This window comes from Mus caroli, chromosome 14, assembly GCF_900094665.2.
Source record: "Mus caroli chromosome 14, CAROLI_EIJ_v1.1, whole genome shotgun sequence".
In the NCBI taxonomy this organism is placed as follows: domain Eukaryota; kingdom Metazoa; phylum Chordata; class Mammalia; order Rodentia; family Muridae; genus Mus; species Mus caroli.
Window position 1 is genome coordinate 44,015,992 of NC_034583.1, and position 19,563 is coordinate 44,035,554.

Here is a 19,563-nt window from a genome sequence, read left to right on the forward strand (position 1 = left end):
GGGTGGGTAGGGGAGTGGGGGGGGATGGTATGGGGGACTTTTGGGATAGCATTGGAAATGTAAATGAGGAAAATACCTAATAAAAATATTAAAAAAGGAAAAAAAAGAATAAAGTGGGGAAAAAAAGGAGATGGAATGATAAAAGGTTCCCAAGATCCTTGTATTAGTTCCACCTCTTAAGCAGTAGGACAGAGACAAAGGTCTGTGTTTGGAACAGCACAGACATGCTAATACTTCACTCTGGAAAATGTTGCTTCCCGTCTCTGGGTGAGCCTTACTTTCCCTTCTGTATATTAGGCCTGCTAAGCAGTGTAGCGTGCCTGCTACCCGACAACTGTTGAACAAATGTGTACTGAATATCGACCAAGCTAAACATAGCACTTGCCAGTATAGAGCCACCTAATGAGGGACACCTCCATCCTCACAATCCAGTCTCTTTTGCCCTTCCTCAGACCGCTGACATGGGGCTGACAGAAAACATCGGGGACAGTGGACTCTGTTTCGAACTATGGTTTCGGCGACGGCGTGCAAGAGAAGCATACACGTTGCAGGCTACTTCACCAGAGACCAAACTCAAGTGGACAAGTTCTATTGCCCAGCTGCTGTGGAGACAGGCAGCCCACAACAAGGGTAACGGGCAGGCCACAGGGATGTTCTGCTTGCAATCAGAGTTACAGGAGAAGTTTTCCTGGAGAGTGTGGAGATGGCTTGGGAAACTGTATATATAGGAGGTAGAAAAGACGCCTTAAGAAAAGATTCAGCCCGGTGGTGGTAATCCCAACACTGGGGAGGCAGAGGCACGTGAACCTCTGTGTTCCGTGCCAGCCTGCTCTACAGAATGAGTTCCAGGACAGCCTGAGCTACACAAAGAAACTCTGTCTTTAAAACCCAAAGAGAGAGGGAGCAGATTCAAAGCTTGGTTTAAAAGATATTACTAAGACAGAAATTAGCTATGAGGAAAGAGAAAGCGAGAAAGTTCCGAGGAACAAGAGGTGCAGAACTGCCCAGTGGACTGAGGCCTAAGAACTGCTGTTCCTTGCTTGCTGTGTGACCTGGACTAATTATCGTTTCTTTGTTGTTGGTTAGTACTGGGTTTCAATTTGGGTTTTTTTTGTTGTTGTTGTTGTTGTGATTCTCTGAATTCTCTGTTCTATTCATCTGAAAAATGCGTAGCACTTTTATCAGCTTAAAGTGATAAGAAGGACCGAGCAGGTTGATACGCATGGAAGCTCTTTATAAACCACAAAGGTGTGCAAGAACACAACTGCTCTTACTGTCCGTGATACGGGGAAGCCGAGGGTTACTTACAAAGTCGGGGGCCAGGAAGGGGGCTCATTGGGTAAAAGTACTTGTCATGCAAGTATGAAGATCTGTGTTCAAATCCCCAGAGCCCACATAAATGTCAGTGCTGCAAATGTAGTAAGTAACAGGGACATCTGAAAGCTCATCCTTCCTGCAGAGACGGGCGGCTACGACAGGGATTGCCTCCAGAAGCTTGCTAGACAGCCATCCTGGCACGTACTACCAAAATGACTGAGAGGGTCAGCCATGAAACACACACACACACACACACACACACACACACGCACACACACACATCAGGTGGCTAGGAGGCCAAATGAGCAGGATGAAACATATGGGAGAGAGCAGATGTATATTTAGAAGAGGTGAAAGGTTACTATCACAGTCCATGCCTTGATAGCCAAGAAAGGGGAGACAGCAAAAGAAAGAAGCGAGGTGTGGTGAGAGTTGGGAAAGAGACCGGAGGGTGAAGAGGGTTGTGCTAACAGTGAGGCAGGAGAGCCAAGAGAAAGTAACAAACGGGGTCTCTGTTCCCTAGAACTCCGAGTGCAGCAGATGGTTTCCATGGGCATCGGGAATAAACCTTTCCTGGACATTAAAGCCCTTGGGGAACGGACACTGAGTGCCCTGCTCACTGGAAGAGGTGAGGTCCAGGGAGCTGGGGACGGGGGTGTTCCCAGCAGTCAGACCTTGATACAAAAACAATGGGGAGCTGTCAGGAAGGATACTGAGGTGCTGAATGGGCACCTCTTCCCAAAACGTGGGGTTCCCTGGGAAGCCCTCTGTGAGCTGTTCCATGGAGCCAGGAGGACTTTTCCACACCAGCACCCCACCACCCCAACTCCCCCACTCTCTGCAGCCGCCCGCACCCGGGCCTCCGTAGCCGTGTCATCCTTTGAACATGCTGGCCCGTCCCTTCCCGGCCTCTCACCGGGAGCCTGCTCCCTGCCGGCCCGCGTCGAGGAGGAGGCCTGGGATCTGGACGTCAAGCAGATTTCCCTGGGTGAGGCACCTCTCAAGGGGTGGCCCCCAACCGCTGGGTCATGGTGATGTTCAGGCTGCCTATTGCTGAGCAATTCCTTTTTCTAGCCAAGTAGCCCGGTTGCCATGACAACTACATACAGCTTCCCCATTGCTAAAAGAGCCTTCCATCTGGTTGCTAGGGAGATGCTTACAGCAGCCTTTTGCTAAGAAGCACTTCTTCTGTACCTTTCTCTCTAGCGCTCCTTGAGTTTCTATGGAAACTGCCTCAGCTTCCTGTTGTAGCCTCCTGGTTCACCGCGGCAATTCTTAGTTTCCTGTCGCTTCTTCCCTGGTTGCTCTAATGATGCTGCTGACAATTTCCTGCCTCTTGGTAGGGGGGTTCTCTTGCAACTGGATTGCTATGGTGACTCACAGCTTCCTGTTGCTATGGAGCTTTTTCTTCCTTGCCAGAGGAGCTTGGTTAAGGTAATATGGAAGGGTTTTATGCCTATTCTCACCCTAGCTTCCCCTCCAGCCTCAGAAACACTTGACTCTTCTGGAGATGTGTCCCCAGGACCACGAAACAGCCCCAGCCTGCAGCCCCCCAACCCTGGGAGCAGTACTCCCGCTCTGACCAGTGGAGGGATCTTAGGGCTCTCCCGGCAGGTGAGTCCCTGGGAACAGGCGGTCTCTGTTTGGATGGCCGTTTTCTGATCACTTGAGTAGAGGAAGCAGATATTAAACTCACAGCTGATGCTCAGATTGGATTTGTTATCCAGTCTGCCTTTCTCCTCTCCCCTAGGCCTGGCTGAGAGGCATCAAGGTCAGAGATCAAAAACAATCTTGAGGAGCGGGGAGAGACACATACAATAGAGACCATATCTAAACACACTGCAATTTCTGTGTCCTCAGAGTCATTCCCGAGCCCTGAGTGACCCCACCACGCCTCTGTGAGCTAGGTGAGTCAACACCCTTTTTTTTTTCCCCACATCCCCTATTCTAAGGACCTTCCTTCCTGACCTCGGGTGCTTGGAAGCCAGCTTCTTGCTTCTCCCAACCCATCTCCCTCTTCTCTCCTGGCTTCCAGAGAAGATCCAGATCGGCAGGCCCTTCTCAGCACATTTTTGGCTGGGATGCCAATGGGACATAATGGAGGACCTAAGCTCTCGATTCCCTCCCTCTGCTTCCTGGACAGAGAGGCGGGCGGGGACCAGAGCTTCCCCTGCCACCGCTGTCTAGCTCTCCCCTGCTTGGTGCCTTTTCACTGCAGGAACCGGAGTGGCCCTGTTCAATTGCCTTTATGCTCCGAGGGCAGGGAAATGTCCCCTTGCTGTGCTACTGCACACCCCCGGGACACTGCTAACTCTTCTCATCCCAACTCCCCCAGAAGATTCATCTCTGCCAGGTCGAATGGAATTGCATTCTGGGGGATCACGAGAAATATGCTGTAAGCCACCGAAGGAGACGGGGTGGGCACTGCGGACTTCATATGTAATTACTGTTGCTATACTGTTGTTACATTAAATATATTTACTCTCACTGTGACTCTGGGGAGCTAGCGCAGGCCTCTGGATTAAGGTGGTTGAACTGACTTCATTACTTCCCTATAACCACTAAGTAGGACTCGGAAGATAAAACCAAGGTCAGAAAGTAGCTGTTCCTTCCTCCCCTTGCTGGCCCAACACTGACGCTCTGTGAGTGTGGGAGAATGCCTCCCCCTCAGGCTCTGGGAAACTCACTGAACTCCGAAGTCCCTCCTCCATTCTGCACCCACTTCTTGAGGCCTGAGATGGTCGGATGGGTCCAGCACAATGCAGCACTTATCTATGATGTCCTCGGGCCTCAGTGCAAGAGAGGCCGCGGCTATTTATTACAAACGCTAGCTTTAGTAGGGCCTCATCCAGAGTTACTGAATCAAAGGTTGGCATCCTTATCGACCTCGCTGATAATGAAGTGCCCAGGAGGAGTGAAACACAGGCAGACACACACAGGGCCTTGTGCCTCAAGACACCTGTTTATTGGAGACATGACTCTTCAACAGGGATGACAGGAATCGTACCAAAAATAGCAACGTCTACAAGGGCCCCTGATAGGGCTAGAAGGGTACAGTGCCCCCCACCCCCACCCCTTATACAAAAATAAACTCTCATGCCTATGGACCAGCAGGAACTGGCAGAGCGGCTCCTTAACAGGAACACATCCTCTACCAGCCCTAGGACCCCGTTCTTTGACCCTCACCTCTGCCACTTCTAAGGCACTGTGACTCCTCTGGGCTGGGTGGGTGCTGCTTGCCCACTCTCCTTCACCCACTGCCCACTTTACCTCTTGGTCCACCTTGGGCTGGGATACGGGTCCCACACTGCTCCCTGCTGGCTGCTCTACCCAACTACCTCTAGCACTTCCCCGCTCCTGCGGGGTAAGCTTACTAAGCTAATCACTCCTAAGAGGGCTCCCTACCGTTCTTGACCCCCAAGACCTGCCTCTCCAGATCTAGACAGCCCTGGGCTGCCCTCCTCTTCTAGTGGAGGACTGGGAGGGGTCTCTCCTGATGGTGCCCGGACATAGGTTGGAGACGTGTCGGCTCGGGGCTGCCGGCGGCCCCGAGCACGACGGCTGTGGTGTACTTGCAGATGCAAGGCCATTAGCTCAGGAGCTCCAGTGGCAAAGGGGCAGAAGAGGCAGCGGTGAAGGGCACCCCCTGCCCCGGCCTCACCTCCCGGGCCCGCCCGTAGGGACAGGTCCAGGGGTTCGGCTTCACCGCCTCGCCCGTTTCGCAGGGTCCTCCCAGGGCTAGCAGGCTTCCTACGGGACCCTGGTCCGGTGCTGCTCGAAGGAGGCCGGGTACTTGCAGTGCCCTCTACCCAGGTGGCTGAGGCCTGAGTTGGCTTGGCTCCTGACTGCGGCTGCAGTGAGCCCCGCTGGGAAGGTGGCGGGGGTTCTGGGGGAGGCCCAGGACCTGCACTGCTCCTCTGCTCTCGGTGGTGACGCTGAAGGTGATACTTGAGCGAGCCCGACTGGGTACCTGCATAGTCGCAGTGTGGACACTTGTAGGGACGCTCACCTGGGAAGAGTAGGTCACGGGATCACTACCACTCACACACCCACATGTATTTTGCTCAATTTACAAACTTCATCCCAAGGAGCGAACGCTGACTCCCTGCGAGGTGATTTAGACGATCTTTCCGATCTGAAGGGTGGCCAGCAGGACCTCCAGCCTTCTGGCTGCTCTGACCTTTCTTCCTCCTAGACCCTCCCCTATGCAGAAAGCCTCCCTCACCTGTATGCACACGAAGATGCACTTTTAGGTGATGCGCCGAGCGGAAAGATTTTCCACAGAAGGGGCAGTCCTTGCCAGTGGCCCCACGGCCTGCTTCAGATCGTGTCCCTCCAACCAGCAGCCCGTTTTCTTCTGCAACACGTTAAAAGGAAGATACAGGGTCTCGCTGCCTTGTCCCAACCAGGTATCCATTATACCCACCATCCCTTTGGGCTCAAAAGGAAAGAGGTTTGGGGGAACATAGATTTGTTAAAGAGTTAATACCCTTGGGAAACCACAAAACTTCCAGTAAGAAAAAGGGAGTACGGGGACAGAAGCCCAGGAGAAATCAGAGCAGGTCTTCTGAAAAGGCGTGTTGGACAAAGTTTCGAGAACCAAATGCCACAACCCCCGAGAAAATAGTGTGTACATACCTTGGGTGGCCGTGGATCTCGCCTGGGTCCCTGCGGCAGGTGCAGGCTGTCCTGACCCCTCACCTGGGTTGGGGTGCAGGGAAGTCAGAGAGCCCAGCGACCTGCCTCGGGCCCAGCTCTCCTCTTCAGTCTCCACCACTTCTTCTTCCTCTTCTGGTTCCTCTGTACGGTGTCGCCGAGCCCGGTTGGGAAGAGCTGAAGGCAGTGGGCGGAACCCTCCATAGCTTCGGCCACCTCCAGGGTCAGCACCCTCACCATTGGGTCGTACTTCCCCAGCTCGTACACTCAGGTAGCCTAAGAGGCTTGGGGGCTCTCGGCGCTCAGCCGGAGCGGGTGCTGGGGCCAGGAGGAGTGCAGGGCCCAGTGGCTCGTATGCCAGTAGGCTCAGGTCGGGAGGCTGAGGGGCCCTGGCAGGTGCAGAGCCAGGGCCTGGAGCACGCAAAGGACCCAGCTTGCTGGTGTGCACCTTCATGTGGTTCTTAAGGAACCAGGGCTCCTTGAAGCAGCGACCACATACGGGGCACGCATGATCAAAGGAGGCCTTGTGCTTGCGCATGTGACCCTTGAGAAACCAGGACTGTGTAAAGCTCTGGCCGCACACCTGGCAACGGAACTCAGGTGGCGCAGGGGGCTCCTCCGGAGGTGCAGGAGTTGGGGCAGGGTTTGCCTCCCGGTCAGGCTCTGGCCTAGGTTCAGGCTCAGGCTCAGGCTCAAGGGCAGATCTGGGTTCTTGCTGGGGTGGAGGCTGGGGTTCAGGCGTAGATGTAGCCGCCAGGGGGCGCTCGGAAGCCCCGTGGACCGTCAGACTGTGGTGCAGCAACTCCTCCTCCTGGCTGGAGCCAAAACTGCACAAGCTGCACTTCCAGGGCCTGTGCAGGATATGCAGGTGGCGTTCCCGCTCCGCTGAGGTGCGAAACTTGCCTTTGCAGAAAGGGCAACGGAAGGCAGATGAGGAAGGGACCTGAGGGCGAGCCAGGCCCTCTGCGGCAGGGCTGGACTGCATTCCGCCTGAGCTTCTGGCTCTCCCGAGTCGGGCTTCGCGAAGCAGGGCGCGTTCCTCCAACTCCAGCAACAGCCGTGCAGCAGGGCTGCGTGGACGCTCCGGCTGGTGCGTTCGGAGGTGTGAGCGCAGCAGAGCCCGCTGCGCTGCGCGGTGGCCGCAATGTGGGCACTGGAAGGCTTGGGCGCCCGGGTGGGCTCTCAGGTGCAAAGCCAAGATGGAATTGAATCGGAAGCGCTTTCCGCACACAGGACAAGGGAAGCGCCGTTCGCCTGCACGAGTCTCAGACCAGCCCACTGCTCCCATCCCAGGCGAGCCGGGTCCTGGAGTCCCGCTGACACCTGGTCCGTTGGAGTAGCGCTGCAGATCCAGCTCGCCGTCGAAGGCTGGTGGGGAAGGCTCTAGGTGGCCGACCAGGATGCGGGGACGTGAGCCCTGTGGGGAAAGATGCACGTAGAGGACAGGGTGGAAAAGACCACCCTGTAGAATGTAGAAAAATGCAAAGGCACGAAGAACAGCAGTAAGAAGAGTGTGTATGGAGGTTGGGAGATTGGGACCTAACCTAGGTACACTGATACGTCTCACCTCCAGAAATTGTGGGATGAGTGGAAGTTAGACACGGGCCAAGTTAATAACGTATGCTACTATAATACGAAGTTTAAGAAACAAAGAAACAAAAAAAAAAAAAAGGAGGCAAGAGAGGGTGTCCCGCTGAAGGTACTTTGCAGGTCAAGGACAGAACTTCACTCACCTCCATGGACCCCCTTCACATTCTTTGGTTCTGAGGATTGGAAGGAGGAAGAAGAAAAGCTGCTAATGAAGGCAACAGGTGCGGAGGTGCTAAAACAAGACAGAGCGGTTGGAGGAAAGATGAGCCCTGGCTTTTGGCAGTAGAGTCACCCCACTTAGCAGCCTGTATCCTTAAAACCCATCCCTTCTTCCTACTGTGATCTTGGGGTATTCCAGGCTTTTTATTTGCTGTCCTCAAAACTTGCATCTCTTCATCTGCCAACTTGTATGATACAGACTTCCTCCCCCAAATGATGTTTTAAACACCTAGTCCAGAACCGCCATCACCACACACACACACACACACACACACACACACACACACAATGTGGGAGGCCATCATAGTATACCCCTCTTCCACTCGCGTTGGGCTGTGCCCCTGGATAAACAAATGTGGAGGGCTAGCCATACTCCTGTTTTCCAAATGGTACTAGCTCCTCTCAGACCCAGGGCCAGCCAGCCAGAATCCCTCCAGGTCCCTCCTCCTTGCTTCTGCCGGCACCCAGTCTTCTGGTCTTTCCTCCTCCCCCTCCCCCTTCCTGGATTCCTGATCCATTCATTTCCATTCATTACAGAGACTCATTCATGCATGGGAGAGAAACACCTCCCAGCAGCAGAGTCTGGAGACAGAGGGGGAGGGGCGTGAAGGGAGAGCCAGCTACAGAGGGAATGAAGAGAGTTGGGGGAGGCCTGGAAGTTAAGGGGCACTACCAGTCTAGGGAAGGGGTTTAAAAACTGCAAATCCCATTTAGGTTTCACCCCGTTTCAAACCTTGGAGCCTGTGGTTTGACGGGGCATCTCAGCCCCTTTGTCCAGAGCTGCTCCGAAGCGGGCTTTCCTCCTCTCTGCAGGGGAGAGGCTTCCTCACACAAGAGGAGGATTACACTGGCTCTGAGCTCAAGAGGCTGGAGTGAGGGATGGGGGGCGGGGCCTTGCCATCTGCACAGATAGGGGATCCACACAAGCTCTGAGCAGGAAGGGGTTAAAATTCTCCATCTAAAATTCCCTACCCGTGACAAGTGTAGCACAGGGCTGGGAAGGACAGAGTTGAGGAAGAGGATGGCAACGGGAGGTTTTCCTGCTATTTAACTGCTGACAAGGTCATGGAATTTAGGCTTCAGTGGATGACCAGAAGTCATCCAATCTACCTTCCTCCTTCCATATAGAATTGTATCTTGCTCAGGCTAGATGAACTTGGGCCTAGCTTCTTTTTTTAAACCTCAAACATAATACTCAATAAAGAACTTCCTTACAATGAGACTCATGAAACTGAAATGGGTTACTAAGAAAAAGAGAGAGGACCCAAGCATTACTTTACTTACAGGTTTGAAGAGAACTGGGCCAGGAGTCAGCCCTACCTATCAGCAAAGAAAACACTGGGGGTCCAAAGCTTTTTAAATTTTCAACATTTAGTGGAGAGTGGCAAGACTTTATGAAGGGGCAAACCCTTGTCCCGTGTGGAATCTGACTTTTGAGAGCCAAAATAAGCAAGATGTCCTACTCAAACATCAGTAGAAAACCAATGCCGCTTAATGTGTGTGTTTCTATGGGTCCCAACTCAGGCCTCCTTTCCTGGCCTATGGTCCTCCAAATGAGGCTGTTACTGGGACCAACAGCCTTATCAGGCTCACTGACAATTGCATAAAGGAGTTAGAACAGAACTAAGGAGTAGAGGCTCCTGCAAGCCTAGGCCTTACAGCCTCCAGTAATCAGTTATCCTCTCGGTTCACCTTCTGTGAAACGAGTTGTACTGAATTTACATTTGTAGTCCCTGCCAACTTGAAAGTTGTGTGGTTTTAAGTCTCAGGACTCTTCTGGCCCCCAAGAGATGCTAAAACAAATGGCCACTCCTTCAGTACCATGGAGAGTGCAGTGGGCTACTAGAGATGGCCCTCTGGCTACCTCAGTACCACAGATAGAGCTAGGAAGTGCTAGAGAGGCCACACTGGCCATTTTAGAATCAGAAAGAGGACACAGAAACTAGTGGATATATATATACATACATACATACATATATATATTCACATTCATATTTGGAACCTATGCAGGGGTTTCAGAGAAACCATGGAGGGGTATCTAACAGAAGAATTACTGCGGCCTTTTCGATGTCATTGAAAATAGAAAATACGCACACCTAGAAAAATTTTAATTAGCTATACAGAATGTCATAACAGTTACAGTTTGTACATCCTGGAATGAGTTACTGAGGCATCGTATTGGAGTCCATCACATTCTGTTGCTTTCCTGGGGATTCCCGGAACATCCTGGTGTACAGCCAATCTGGTATATTCAGAGGAAGCAGATGGCTGGGAGGGGTGTGTGTGTGAATACTGCATGGTCATAGCTGACTAACCTATGGGCACATATTTTGATTCTGAGAAGATTCTAGGGTCTCTAAAATTGCCTGTAAAACACTAAGCAAAAATGTGTCCTAGGAAAATGGTCTAATATCTGAGGCAAAAAGAAGAGAAAAAAAAGACAAGTCTTCCTCACCAGAACAAGAGCCCCCCACACACACACACTTCCGCATGTAGCAGTTTCCAGGATGGAAAGCAGAGACACATTAGAAGGTACAAATGGAAGATGAATTTCTCCTCAGGGGAAGTTCCCCAGAAGGTGGCCTAAAATCAGTAAAAATCCACCGAGACCTCCTAGGCCCAGTCAAGATGGCTTCCGTCATTTCTACATCAAACCAGGTCTCGGGCACCAGAGCTCATAAATTGCTCTCAATAAGGGAGATCCAACAGAGACAGAGTCTGTGACCTGGTTTGGAACCTAAGTCAGACATGTATTGTCTGTGGACAATCCTCACATTTTTCTATACTCAAGGCTTAAACACCACCTCTGAGCCTTGGCCAGAGAGTGGTACTGACCTACTTTCCACACACAGTGGGAATCAGGGGTTATCTTGTTCCTGTTTGTATTTTGCAGGGATGCAGGACCAGTGTTACAAATTAGAAATATTTCCAAAGCAACAGGCCAATTACTTTCACAGACTGGGAGAGCCGATGCAGAAGTGGTAAGTGCAAATCCTACCGAGGATGACTGGATGGTGAAAAGACGTACGGAAGAATTCACCAAATAAAGGACCAAGAAAGCTGCCCCTCCCACCCCAAATCTTGTGATTCGAAGATTTTTAAGGTCAAGTATTCAGTAAAAAAGATCAGAGTCTCTGGGGCCTAGTAGTAAGTAATTAGGCCTCTGTCTCTGGTCATCCCCAACATATGATTTCTTTCCCCCTCTCGTTGGCAATCTCCCCTCTCCTAAATCAGCTAACAAATATGAACCCCAGTGCTAGATGAGAGAAAATGGAAAGGGGGCTTATTAGATAGTCCAAAGTCAAGACCGCCTGGAGAACACACACAAGAGAACAACTCACTTGTAAGGTCTCTCCATGGCTCTCTGAACCTGGATGCTCTGAGAGCTGTTTCAAATCCACATTACACTGAACCTGGACACCTTTTAATATGAGTTCTTGGGGAAAGGACTGGGGGGAGGTGGGGGGGGGGAACAGCATGAAATGTCAGTCATTGGCTCCCATATTAACTATGAAGAGGTGAGAGGGAGGTACAATATACACACACACATACACACACACCATCTTATCCTAGACCCATGTTCTAGCATGTCCTAACTTGACCCCATTCTGAAAGTTCTGAGGAGCCTGGGATTGGGGGGTAAAGAGGACATGTATACAGCCTTAAGTCTCTTTAACTAGAGCTGGCCCTAAAAAGTCAGTGTTAGTGCCTGTATGAGCCTCAGTTCTCAGGCTGAGAGGTGGGTAGGAGATGATCTGGGAAAATACCCCTCTCAAAAACTGGTACGCAAGCAGAGCAGGACCTGTGATCTCACACGAGAGACTCCACCAGCACACCTCACACTCCACCCGTGGAAAATAATCCAGGAGGAGAATGGGGGCAGGGTTGGGAGATAGGGAGGCCAGAGCTCAGCTACCCCGGGCCAGGAGAACAAAAGCGGAGTTACAGCCGCCTCCGCGGCTGCCGCCGGCCGAGCTCTTTGTGACACTTTGTTTGGGACACAGAGAGAAGCACCCCCATCCTCTCCCCTCCCCCGCCCCGTGCCCTGCCGGTCCCCGAGAGTTAGGGGTCCTTCCCCCCCCACCCCCACCCGCTGCACCTGGGCCGGGGCGCACCTCCACTGTGCTCACGGCTCTCCCACCGCGCACCCCCAGGCCCCCTGCACCCCAGGCCGCGGCGCCCGGCCTCACGGTCCCTACAAAGCCGCGCGCCCCCGCCCCGCGCCGCGGCCCTCCCCTCCGTGCGGGGCTCCCGGCTCCCCCACCTGGCCCCCTCCTCGGACCCCCCACCCCAACTCTCACGCCGGCCCCGCCGCCCCCACCCCGCCCCCCGAAGCGGCGGGCGAAGTTTGCCGGGGCCGCGCGGCGCCCCTCCCCCGCCCCCGCCCCCTGCACCTGCTCCGCGCGCGCCCCCTCCGGGAGGGGCGGGGAGGGCGGCGGCGGGGGGGCGCGGGGGGAGCGGCTACTCACGAGCCCCGGCGGGCGGGCGGCGGCGCGGGCGGCGGCGGCGGCGGGCCGGCGGCGCGGGCGTCAGCGTTACGTGGGGCCGGGGGAGATGCGCCGGGCCCCGGCCCCCCCGCCCCCGGCCCGGCCCCCGCCCCTCCCCGGCCCTCCGCCCCCGGCCCGGCCCGCATTGTGTGCGGCGGGAGGCGGCCCGGCCATTAGCATGCGGGGGGCGGCGCGGCCGGCAGCGCGCTCGGGCTCCGGGGCCGGGGGACCCCCGGAGCGGCAAGAGGCGGCCGCCAGGGGGTGCGGGCCTTGGGGGGGCCCGGGGCGTCGCGCGAGGAGGAGGGGGCGGGGGTGGGGCGCGCAGACCGTTCCTCGAGGGGACTGGAGGAGATTGTGAAAGGTCATCTTGTCCTTCCCCCAGCCTCCAAGCAGGCTGCCCCTCCCACCCTAGACCCGGACATACCAGGGAAGGAGTTGGCTCTGCCGCTGCTTCTGCCCCAACATGCACAGGCTTGGGAAGTTCTTCCTGGGGTTTTATCTCAAAGCCTCTCCCTTACAATTTGTCTCTCTTTTGGGAGAGGAGGAGGGGCGATTATAGAGATAGTTAATGTCTGCCGTACAAGAAACATTATTAAAGTTACTCTTCCGCCTTTGCCGTTCTTGATAAACACTTCTCGCTCCTGCTTCACGAATTCTATTTTCCGTTCTTTAAGACACTTTAATGGCTCTTCAATGCAACAATATTTACTGAGTGCTTACCAAGCACCCGGCGCTGTGCTCGACACTGGGGGTATGCAGAGAAGGGGATGTGTTACTTTCTCTCGGCACGATTATAACCCAAACAGTAGTTGCACACTCCTAAGTGGCATACTCAGATTTAGTCAATATTTACTCGATGATTGTTCACGTATTTAGCAGCATGAGATCTTTCCAGTAATCCTCTCTCATATAAGCTCCATTTACAGAAAAAGTAGGTTCTCTCCTTCCACTGACCTGCAAATTCAGGGACATCATAAGGCCTCTATCTCAACCTTGCCATTAAATAAAATCGACTCGCTTGGTGATTAAAAAGAGAGGAACTAGGCACAATTTGTCTGGTTCCCTTTAAACTTGGGTCCCCGGTGCCCAGGAAATCAGCATGGATACAGTGCTCCAGTGGTGTTGGCTCGGCAGTGAGTAGGGCAGAAGTGGCTCATGAGGAAAGCTAGTTTTCTTCCCTTCCTCCTGGGCCTCCGCTCCCTGGGATCTTCTGGCTCAGTTTCTTTTATTTATGGTGGTTATAAATAATAGCCACCTCCTTCTGTGGTGTGTACCGGGGCTAAGCTAATTCCTATGCATTTTCTCTTCATGCTCAAGGCAACCCCTTGAGATTGGTATTGTTCATTTCCTTTTTACAGATAAGGAAACAGATTAAGCAACTTGACTGAGGTCAGCCAGATAGACCAGGGACCCAGGCACAGGGAGTAGCATCTCGAGACCTCAGGCTCTTTCCTGTATTTGCTCGGTAAGGTATATACATTCAGGCCAGCTGGCTCTCTTTCTTAAATGTGGAAATAAATGTTCTCACCTTAGCTTCTGGGCAAGCCCTGTGGCAATATGTACAGCAATCACAACTGTATATGACCTTCTCAGCACCTTTAATGGCGCCCTACCCACCCTGGAATCAACTTCCCTTTGGGGGAGGGGGGAGATTGTTGTTAGTTCTGATTATCAGGGAATGAAGTGGAGTTCAATTAGGTAAAAATAATGTCACAATAATGTAGCCAAGGTCACCGTCCTGAAAAGGTGACAGAACTGAGATTCTAGCCCAGGCCTTTGGAGACCCTTTGTAATGCAAAAATATTGTAGGTATAGTATCCTTTTCCAGACCAGCACCTAGGAACCGGGTCTTCTCTGGGTCAGAAACAATCCCCAGTGTACAAGGCTTTCCCTCCCTTTAATCAACTAGTCAAAGCCCTGGGATGGATCCCTAGTATCACACTTAGAAAAAAAGTGAGGAAAAGAAACTGCCCAGAGAAGCCAGGGGAGCGGGGCTGAAAACTGGTCTGGGAACAGGGTTCCCAGAGGAGCAATCCAGACAGTAACACAGGATCTCACTAGGGCAGAATGAGTAATTTGAGGAGGAAGTCAAAGAACAAAGACTGAATGGAAATAAGGGGAGACTGAGGTCTAGGATGATTTTGTCCATAGCGATGAAGTAAGTGAACCCTGAGGAAGGGCAGAAAGAGGGCAATAAAGGGGGACTACTGAGGCAGGCTGGGTGGCCGGCCAGTGGAGTGAGCTGAGGCTCCTGTCTAGGAAGGCCACTCCCTGAATCTTTAGGCCCTCATAGTGACCTTTGCCCCACCACACCTCAGCTCTCTGACAGATTATGTGCCAGGAAAAGACTGTCTGCTCTGAGCTACCAGGCCCCTCAGGAGTTCTGTGACCCAGCGGAGTTGCAACCCATTGGAGTGACCGCTTCAGAGTAGGTAGGTGTAAGGTTTCTGGGCCTCAACCCTGAATTAGGAGTGGGCAGAGGGGTCAATGAAAGAGATGGTGTGTGTTCTCATTTCCTGAAAAGCCCCATAATGAATTTTTGCAGCCTAGGAAATACCACTCTTACAGTCAAGCAAGCAATGGATCAAAATGCTAATCAGCCAAGACAGGAGAGACCCAGCGTTCGCCTGGAAAAGCTACAGCACTGGGCAAGACACAAGCAAAGTGGATGCCTACTGGTGCTGGCGGTGAGGCCAGGTTGCCCCGCTTCAGGTTTTAGCTGACTGTACACAGTTCAATTCCACTCATGTTCAGTGAGCACAAACCATGTAGCACCAGAAACTGTGCTGGGGACTGGGGGTGGGGGAAAGAAAGAAATGTACAAATTAACAAAGCAAAACCCTTCATTTCCAAGTAGCTGCCTTTACCTTTGGGGGAAAACATGAAGGTAAGTGAACTATAAAATGAGACAGAAAAAAGTGGCATCTCGTTTTTGATCTCACTTTTTAGCCGGGCGTGATGGCACACGCCTTTAATCCCAGCACTTGGGAGGCAGAGGCAGGTGGATTTCTGAGTTCGAGTCCAGCCTGGTCTACAAAGTTCCAGGATAGCCAGGGCTACACAGAGAAGCCCTGACTCGAAAAACCAAAAAAAAAAAAAAAGAATCTCACTTTTTAAACTGCCTTCACACGGGTACTTTACTATGCATTTATCCTAACTAATGATATCTAAACGAGGAAAACACTGTGCAGAGGGAAGAGTCCCCGAGAGTCCCCTCTTAACTGCCCTGTCTGGCTTCCAGGTGAGCCAAGTGTGGCTGGCAATAGCTATGGTCCCCTTTACTATCTCAGTTTCCTGCTTGACCTCTGCCTGTCACCTGGTCACAGCACTGCCACTTTGGCCCGGAGCCTCGGTAAGACCCACCATAGGGATCGTGAGAGGAAGATTGGGGTTGGGACCTCTCTAACAAAGCTAGAGTTCACAGTTTGCCCTTCTAACCATTTAGGGCCTCCTCACGGGCATTATCACCCTTGAACTCCGAAGAGCACCTTGTATCTGGAAGGTGAGAGAAGAGAATATAGGCCTCCTCCCATTCTCTCAGTGCACACACACACACACCCCTCAACCAAAAGAGGGATTTATCCTCTCAGCTGTCTGTCCCTGACTGGAGCAATTAAGTAAGAATGGCAGAAAGCTAACCATCCTGTTTGAAGGTAGGGAAATAGAAGCAGACATTTGTTAGTTGCTTGTTTGGTGTGTGTGTGTGTGTGTGTGTGTGTGTGTGTGTGTGTGTGTGTGTGTGACTGGACCCAGAAACACATGCACAATAGGCAAACACTAGCCCTGGGCTAAAGCCTCAGCCCCCACCCCCATAAGTTACTCAGGATGGTCTTGAACATATCCTGTAGCTCAATCAGGTCTTGACCTTTTGATCCTCCTGCCTCAGCCTCCCAAGTGTCAGGGATTACAGGCCTCCACTAGTCCTGGGCCTGAGTTTTGTTTTCAGCTAGGTCGTAGGTGGAGTTTGAGTTTGCAATGAGTCTCCCAAGCTGGTCAGGGCTGAGCTGGCTCACTGGTAGGTGCGGGCCATGATGATATCCAACACCTTCAACCTGATCTTGGGCTTCATTGCGGTGGTGATAGAGGTGATGAAGACAGCCTTGGGAACTGCCTCTACGGACTCCTCCCAGGTACTGGTAAATGAAGGTGGAAGGGCAGAATAAAACGGGGTGTACCCACAAAAGCATCCTCACCCTGCGACCTGCAGTCGACAGGGTTGCTGGTGCTGGAGCTGAGCGCGGAAGCCTTCACCCTAGCGGGAGTGCTGGTCTCCACATATGCCCTGTTCTTGCTGAGCCAGAGGAAGCCTGGATACTTCAAGAGGTCAAGGCTGCAGTACCGGGAGCTACAGGAGGTAGGGGGTACAGGGAGGAAAGCATGAAGCAGCCAGCTTCCAGCTAACTTTTAATCTGGCTGTCCTTATCTGTGTGCTTAAGAGCACATAGTAGGGCCGTAGGGGAGTGAAGGGCTGAAATTGATTGGCTTTCTGGCATTGGACGTTAGTTCCCTAATGATGTTTGTGGAAGAATTGGGTATTTAATGACTGGAGCTACACGCGTGCATAAACGTTAGGAAGCTGCCATAATGTACTATTGGAAAGACTGGAAAAACTGGAAGGGGGTTGCTTCTACCCGGGGTTTCCCTTTTGTTGACCCCAAAATTTGCTCGCATCTGTTTTCAGGGCCTCTCTGAGATGGAGGAGGTTTCTGGTTTGGAGAATGGTCCCGTGGTGGCTAGCACAGGAAATAGGACGGATGAGTGAGTGGGCAAGACAGGTGCCACTGTCCCCCTACGCCAAGGGGGGCATCTCCAGGCACTTCTGCGTCTTGCACCTCCCTTGGACTATAACTGGACTTCCCCCAGAATGTGCTTGAAGCCCAGAGTGCTCTCAATTTCCCCTCATCCCAGGCCCATTTCTCTTCTCTTCCCCACTAGAGGGAGATAATTTCTGGACTAGAGACCTCCCTCACCTCACGCCTCGTCAAGCAGCTTCCTCCCTTGCATTCTTCGCCTTCTTCCTCCCTGCCTCTCCATCCAGCTTCATTTCACATCTGCCTCCTCTCACTGTTCACCTTTCACAATCCCATCCACTCCAAGCCCGGTTGCTGCAGCAGCCAACCCAGAATCCGCGTCGGTTGTGCTCCAGGTCTCCCTTGGATCCGGGTCCTGCCTAATTCACCCGAGACTACAAATCCCAGGATGCCCCGCTACCCCGTGACCTACTGCAAAATAAAGAGCCTTCCCTCGGCGGCGGGGGCGCTGTGCATCTGCTGAGTGACGCCAGGCGCTGGGAGCAAGGCCTAGCCGAGTTTTCCTCGGACGCGACCACTGGCCCCGCGTGCGGGGAGGCGCCGGGAGGGCCGTCGCGCACCGAGGCGCCGCCACCGCGGCCAGCTCACCGCCACCTGCTGCGGGTCTCTAGCCCTCGTGCCCGCAGCTGCCGGTAAAGGCTGGCAAAGGCTGGGGGTCGGCGCCGGGCCAAGCCGCGCTTCCCCAGGTGCTGCCGCCGCGCCCCTCGCGCGAGTGCCCAGGTTCAAAGTCCTGAGACTTGGAGCGCGCGCGAGAAGGGGGTTGGAGATGATGAGTCAGAGGCGCCGGCCCTCCTCGCCCCCTCCCCCCCGGGCCGGGAGCTGGAGAGGACAGGCTGGCTGGGCAGGCGGGGGTACCGACCTAAGACTTTCCCGCCTCTAGCGAGCACGCTGGTGGACCGAGCCCGCGTGGCCGCCACCCTTTCCAAGGCGGGAGCAGGACTGCGCAGGCTCAGCCTTTCGGCCGCCCCCGGCGGGCCTTTGATCCCTGCAGCGGTATGGTCGCTGAAGCTCTCTTTGTACTGTGCCCACACCACTTATGACCTCTGCAAGTGTACAAAGATGATAGACTCGGTTGGTTTGGGGGAGCGGGGAAAGCCCAGGAAAACAGTGGATCCCAATAGCACGGGGGGGGGGGGGCAGCTTAGTAGCTGCTAAAAAGTAGAGATTGACTAGGCCTAAGAGAACTCACCCCAAATTCACATAGTGCCCGGGATGGGTGTTCGCCTCACATTCATTTTTGTTCCCACTTGAGAAGGCTTCTTTTCCCTAGAGAATGCTGCTTCTCCGGGCTCAGGCAAGCCCAGGTACCAGTGAGGCTAGAGCGCAGCCTGGCTGGCTTGCCTTGACATTGCAGTGGCGCCAGCTGCAGATCCTTTCTGTTTGTGACACCTTGGGAGTGGTAATAGTCGCCCTATGACAAAGTTACGTGTGAGTATTAGTGGGTGGAGACAGATCTGGGATCAGGCTCTGGAATGGAGAGAACGCAATCTGGGCCTCCTCCATGTCTTCTCTTCCCCCAATCAAACTGCAGGGATAGTGAAGGGCTCATGTGTGAAGGGCTCTGAGAAAAGAATATTTTTCTTCAAAGTCAGGACGTAGTGGCCAAAGAAACTATAGAGAGAAAACAGCAATTAGCTGTCTTCCAGCTTTTACCGCGGTAATCGGAAACCTGGATATTGCATTCTGCATCTTAAGAGAAACTCTAGGACCGTATAAATGGGTCTCTTAACAATGCTGAACACTCAGGGCCAAAACCTCTGGTTTTATTTCTCATTACTTTGTGTCCAGAATAACCGACAAGGGCCTTTGTTCATTGTAAATTATTAAGATCCTAAGATGCCGGAGGCTCAATTTTTTTTTTTTCCTTTTTTTTATATAGGTCGACCAGTACTCCGGGTGGCACTTTGCCTTTTTCCCCCATACCGCGGAGGTCGACCAGATGTCAGAAAGAAGCCAATTTTTTTTTTTTCCTTTTCTTTTCTAAAAGGCAGGGTCTCACGTGTATATTTGCCTGCCTGGAACTTGCCATGTAGACCTTGATCCACATGCCCGTGAGTGCTGGAGTTAAAGGCATGTGCCACCCACCATGCTTGACCGAGCCTCACTGTATGAAGGACCCTACTGTGTCACCATAAGATTGCCTCCCGCGCTACATCGGGAACTAAGTGTGAAGAATTGTTTATGAATTCTGCAGTGCTGCTCCCCAAATGGATACATGCTAACTTCCATCACAATTGGTTGGCCAAATTAAGTTGTAAAGCCTCACTCAGTTTCGTGGGGAAGATAATATAGAATATGAGGGGGAATAAACAAGGAAAAGGTTAGACATCTGTGGTGAACCTTGAATGGCTCCGCAGTTGGAATTTGTCTACTAGCAACCATGCCTATTTCTCCTTGTTTAGTTCAGTGAGCTTCCATGTGAAATTCTTAGTGGGAGAAAAACAAGACCAGGCGTCAGGAGATCTAGATTCTGGTTCTGTTGC

At 52.9% G+C, this 19,563-nt stretch overlaps 3 protein-coding genes across 20 annotated transcripts in view; 2 read left to right on the forward strand and 1 right to left on the reverse strand.

Annotated features, from left to right (window-relative positions):
• Positions 1-3,805, forward strand: part of Arhgef40 (Rho guanine nucleotide exchange factor 40) — a 20,845-nt gene extending 17,040 nt beyond the window's left edge. Inside the window, exons 19-25 of one of the 10 annotated variants that reach the window (XM_029468913.1) lie at positions 453-630; positions 1,841-1,945; positions 2,162-2,305; positions 2,801-2,931; positions 3,068-3,088; positions 3,178-3,224; positions 3,353-3,805. In XM_029468913.1, coding sequence (XP_029324773.1) covers positions 453-630; positions 1,841-1,945; positions 2,162-2,305; positions 2,801-2,931; positions 3,068-3,088; positions 3,178-3,219 — 621 coding nt within the window. In that variant the 3' untranslated portion in view covers positions 3,220-3,224; positions 3,353-3,805. Of the gene's footprint in view, positions 1-452; positions 631-1,840; positions 1,946-2,161; positions 2,306-2,523; positions 2,657-2,800; positions 2,932-3,067; positions 3,089-3,177; positions 3,225-3,352 lie in introns of those variants that run through there. The other 9 variants (XM_029468914.1, XM_029468915.1, XM_021181245.2 and 6 more) reach the window with 9 other exon arrangements.
• Positions 3,806-4,260: 455 nt separating this feature from the next.
• Positions 4,261-18,480, reverse strand: Znf219 (zinc finger protein 219). Of its 9 annotated transcripts, none has more exons than XM_021181248.1 (5): positions 18,270-18,480; positions 7,707-7,795; positions 5,956-7,390; positions 5,543-5,674; positions 4,261-5,326 (listed from the first exon to the last, which is right to left on the reverse strand). In XM_021181248.1, the coding sequence occupies exons 2-5, from the start codon at positions 7,710-7,712 to the stop codon at positions 4,719-4,721; spliced, it is 2,181 nt and encodes a 726-aa protein (XP_021036907.1). In that variant the 5' UTR covers positions 7,713-7,795; positions 18,270-18,480; the 3' UTR covers positions 4,261-4,718. The 9 variants fall into 9 exon arrangements, with proteins under 9 accessions (XP_021036907.1, XP_029324781.1, XP_029324782.1 ...); XM_029468921.1 differs by lacking the exon at positions 18,270-18,480 and adding an exon at positions 17,940-17,989; XM_029468922.1 differs by lacking the exon at positions 18,270-18,480 and adding an exon at positions 17,493-17,915.
• Positions 13,674-17,031, forward strand: Tmem253 (transmembrane protein 253). Its single transcript, XM_021181253.2, has 8 exons — positions 13,674-13,734; positions 14,588-14,701; positions 14,815-14,956; positions 15,511-15,621; positions 15,715-15,771; positions 16,289-16,399; positions 16,477-16,623; positions 16,951-17,031. Exons 3-8 carry the CDS (start codon positions 14,849-14,851, stop codon positions 17,029-17,031), a joined length of 615 nt encoding a protein of 204 aa, XP_021036912.1. The 5' UTR covers positions 13,674-13,734; positions 14,588-14,701; positions 14,815-14,848.
• Positions 18,481-19,563: the final 1,083 nt, after the last annotated feature.

Coding starts and splice junctions, on each gene's coding strand:
- Znf219 (XM_021181248.1), bottom strand. Junction 5,675..5,955: donor GAGATCCACGGCCACCCAAG/GTATGTACACAC, acceptor AACGTGTTGCAG/AAGAAAACGGGCTGCTGGTT. Junction 5,327..5,542: donor GCATCTTCGTGTGCATACAG/GTGAGGGAGGCT, acceptor TACTCTTCCCAG/GTGAGCGTCCCTACAAGTGT.
- Tmem253 (XM_021181253.2), top strand. CDS start 14,849: ATGGATCAAAATGCTAATCAGCCAAGACAGGAGAGACCCAGCGTTCGC. Junction 15,622..15,714: donor CACTTTGGCCCGGAGCCTCG/GTAAGACCCACC, acceptor CTAACCATTTAG/GGCCTCCTCACGGGCATTAT. Junction 15,772..16,288: donor GAGCACCTTGTATCTGGAAG/GTGAGAGAAGAG, acceptor GCTCACTGGTAG/GTGCGGGCCATGATGATATC.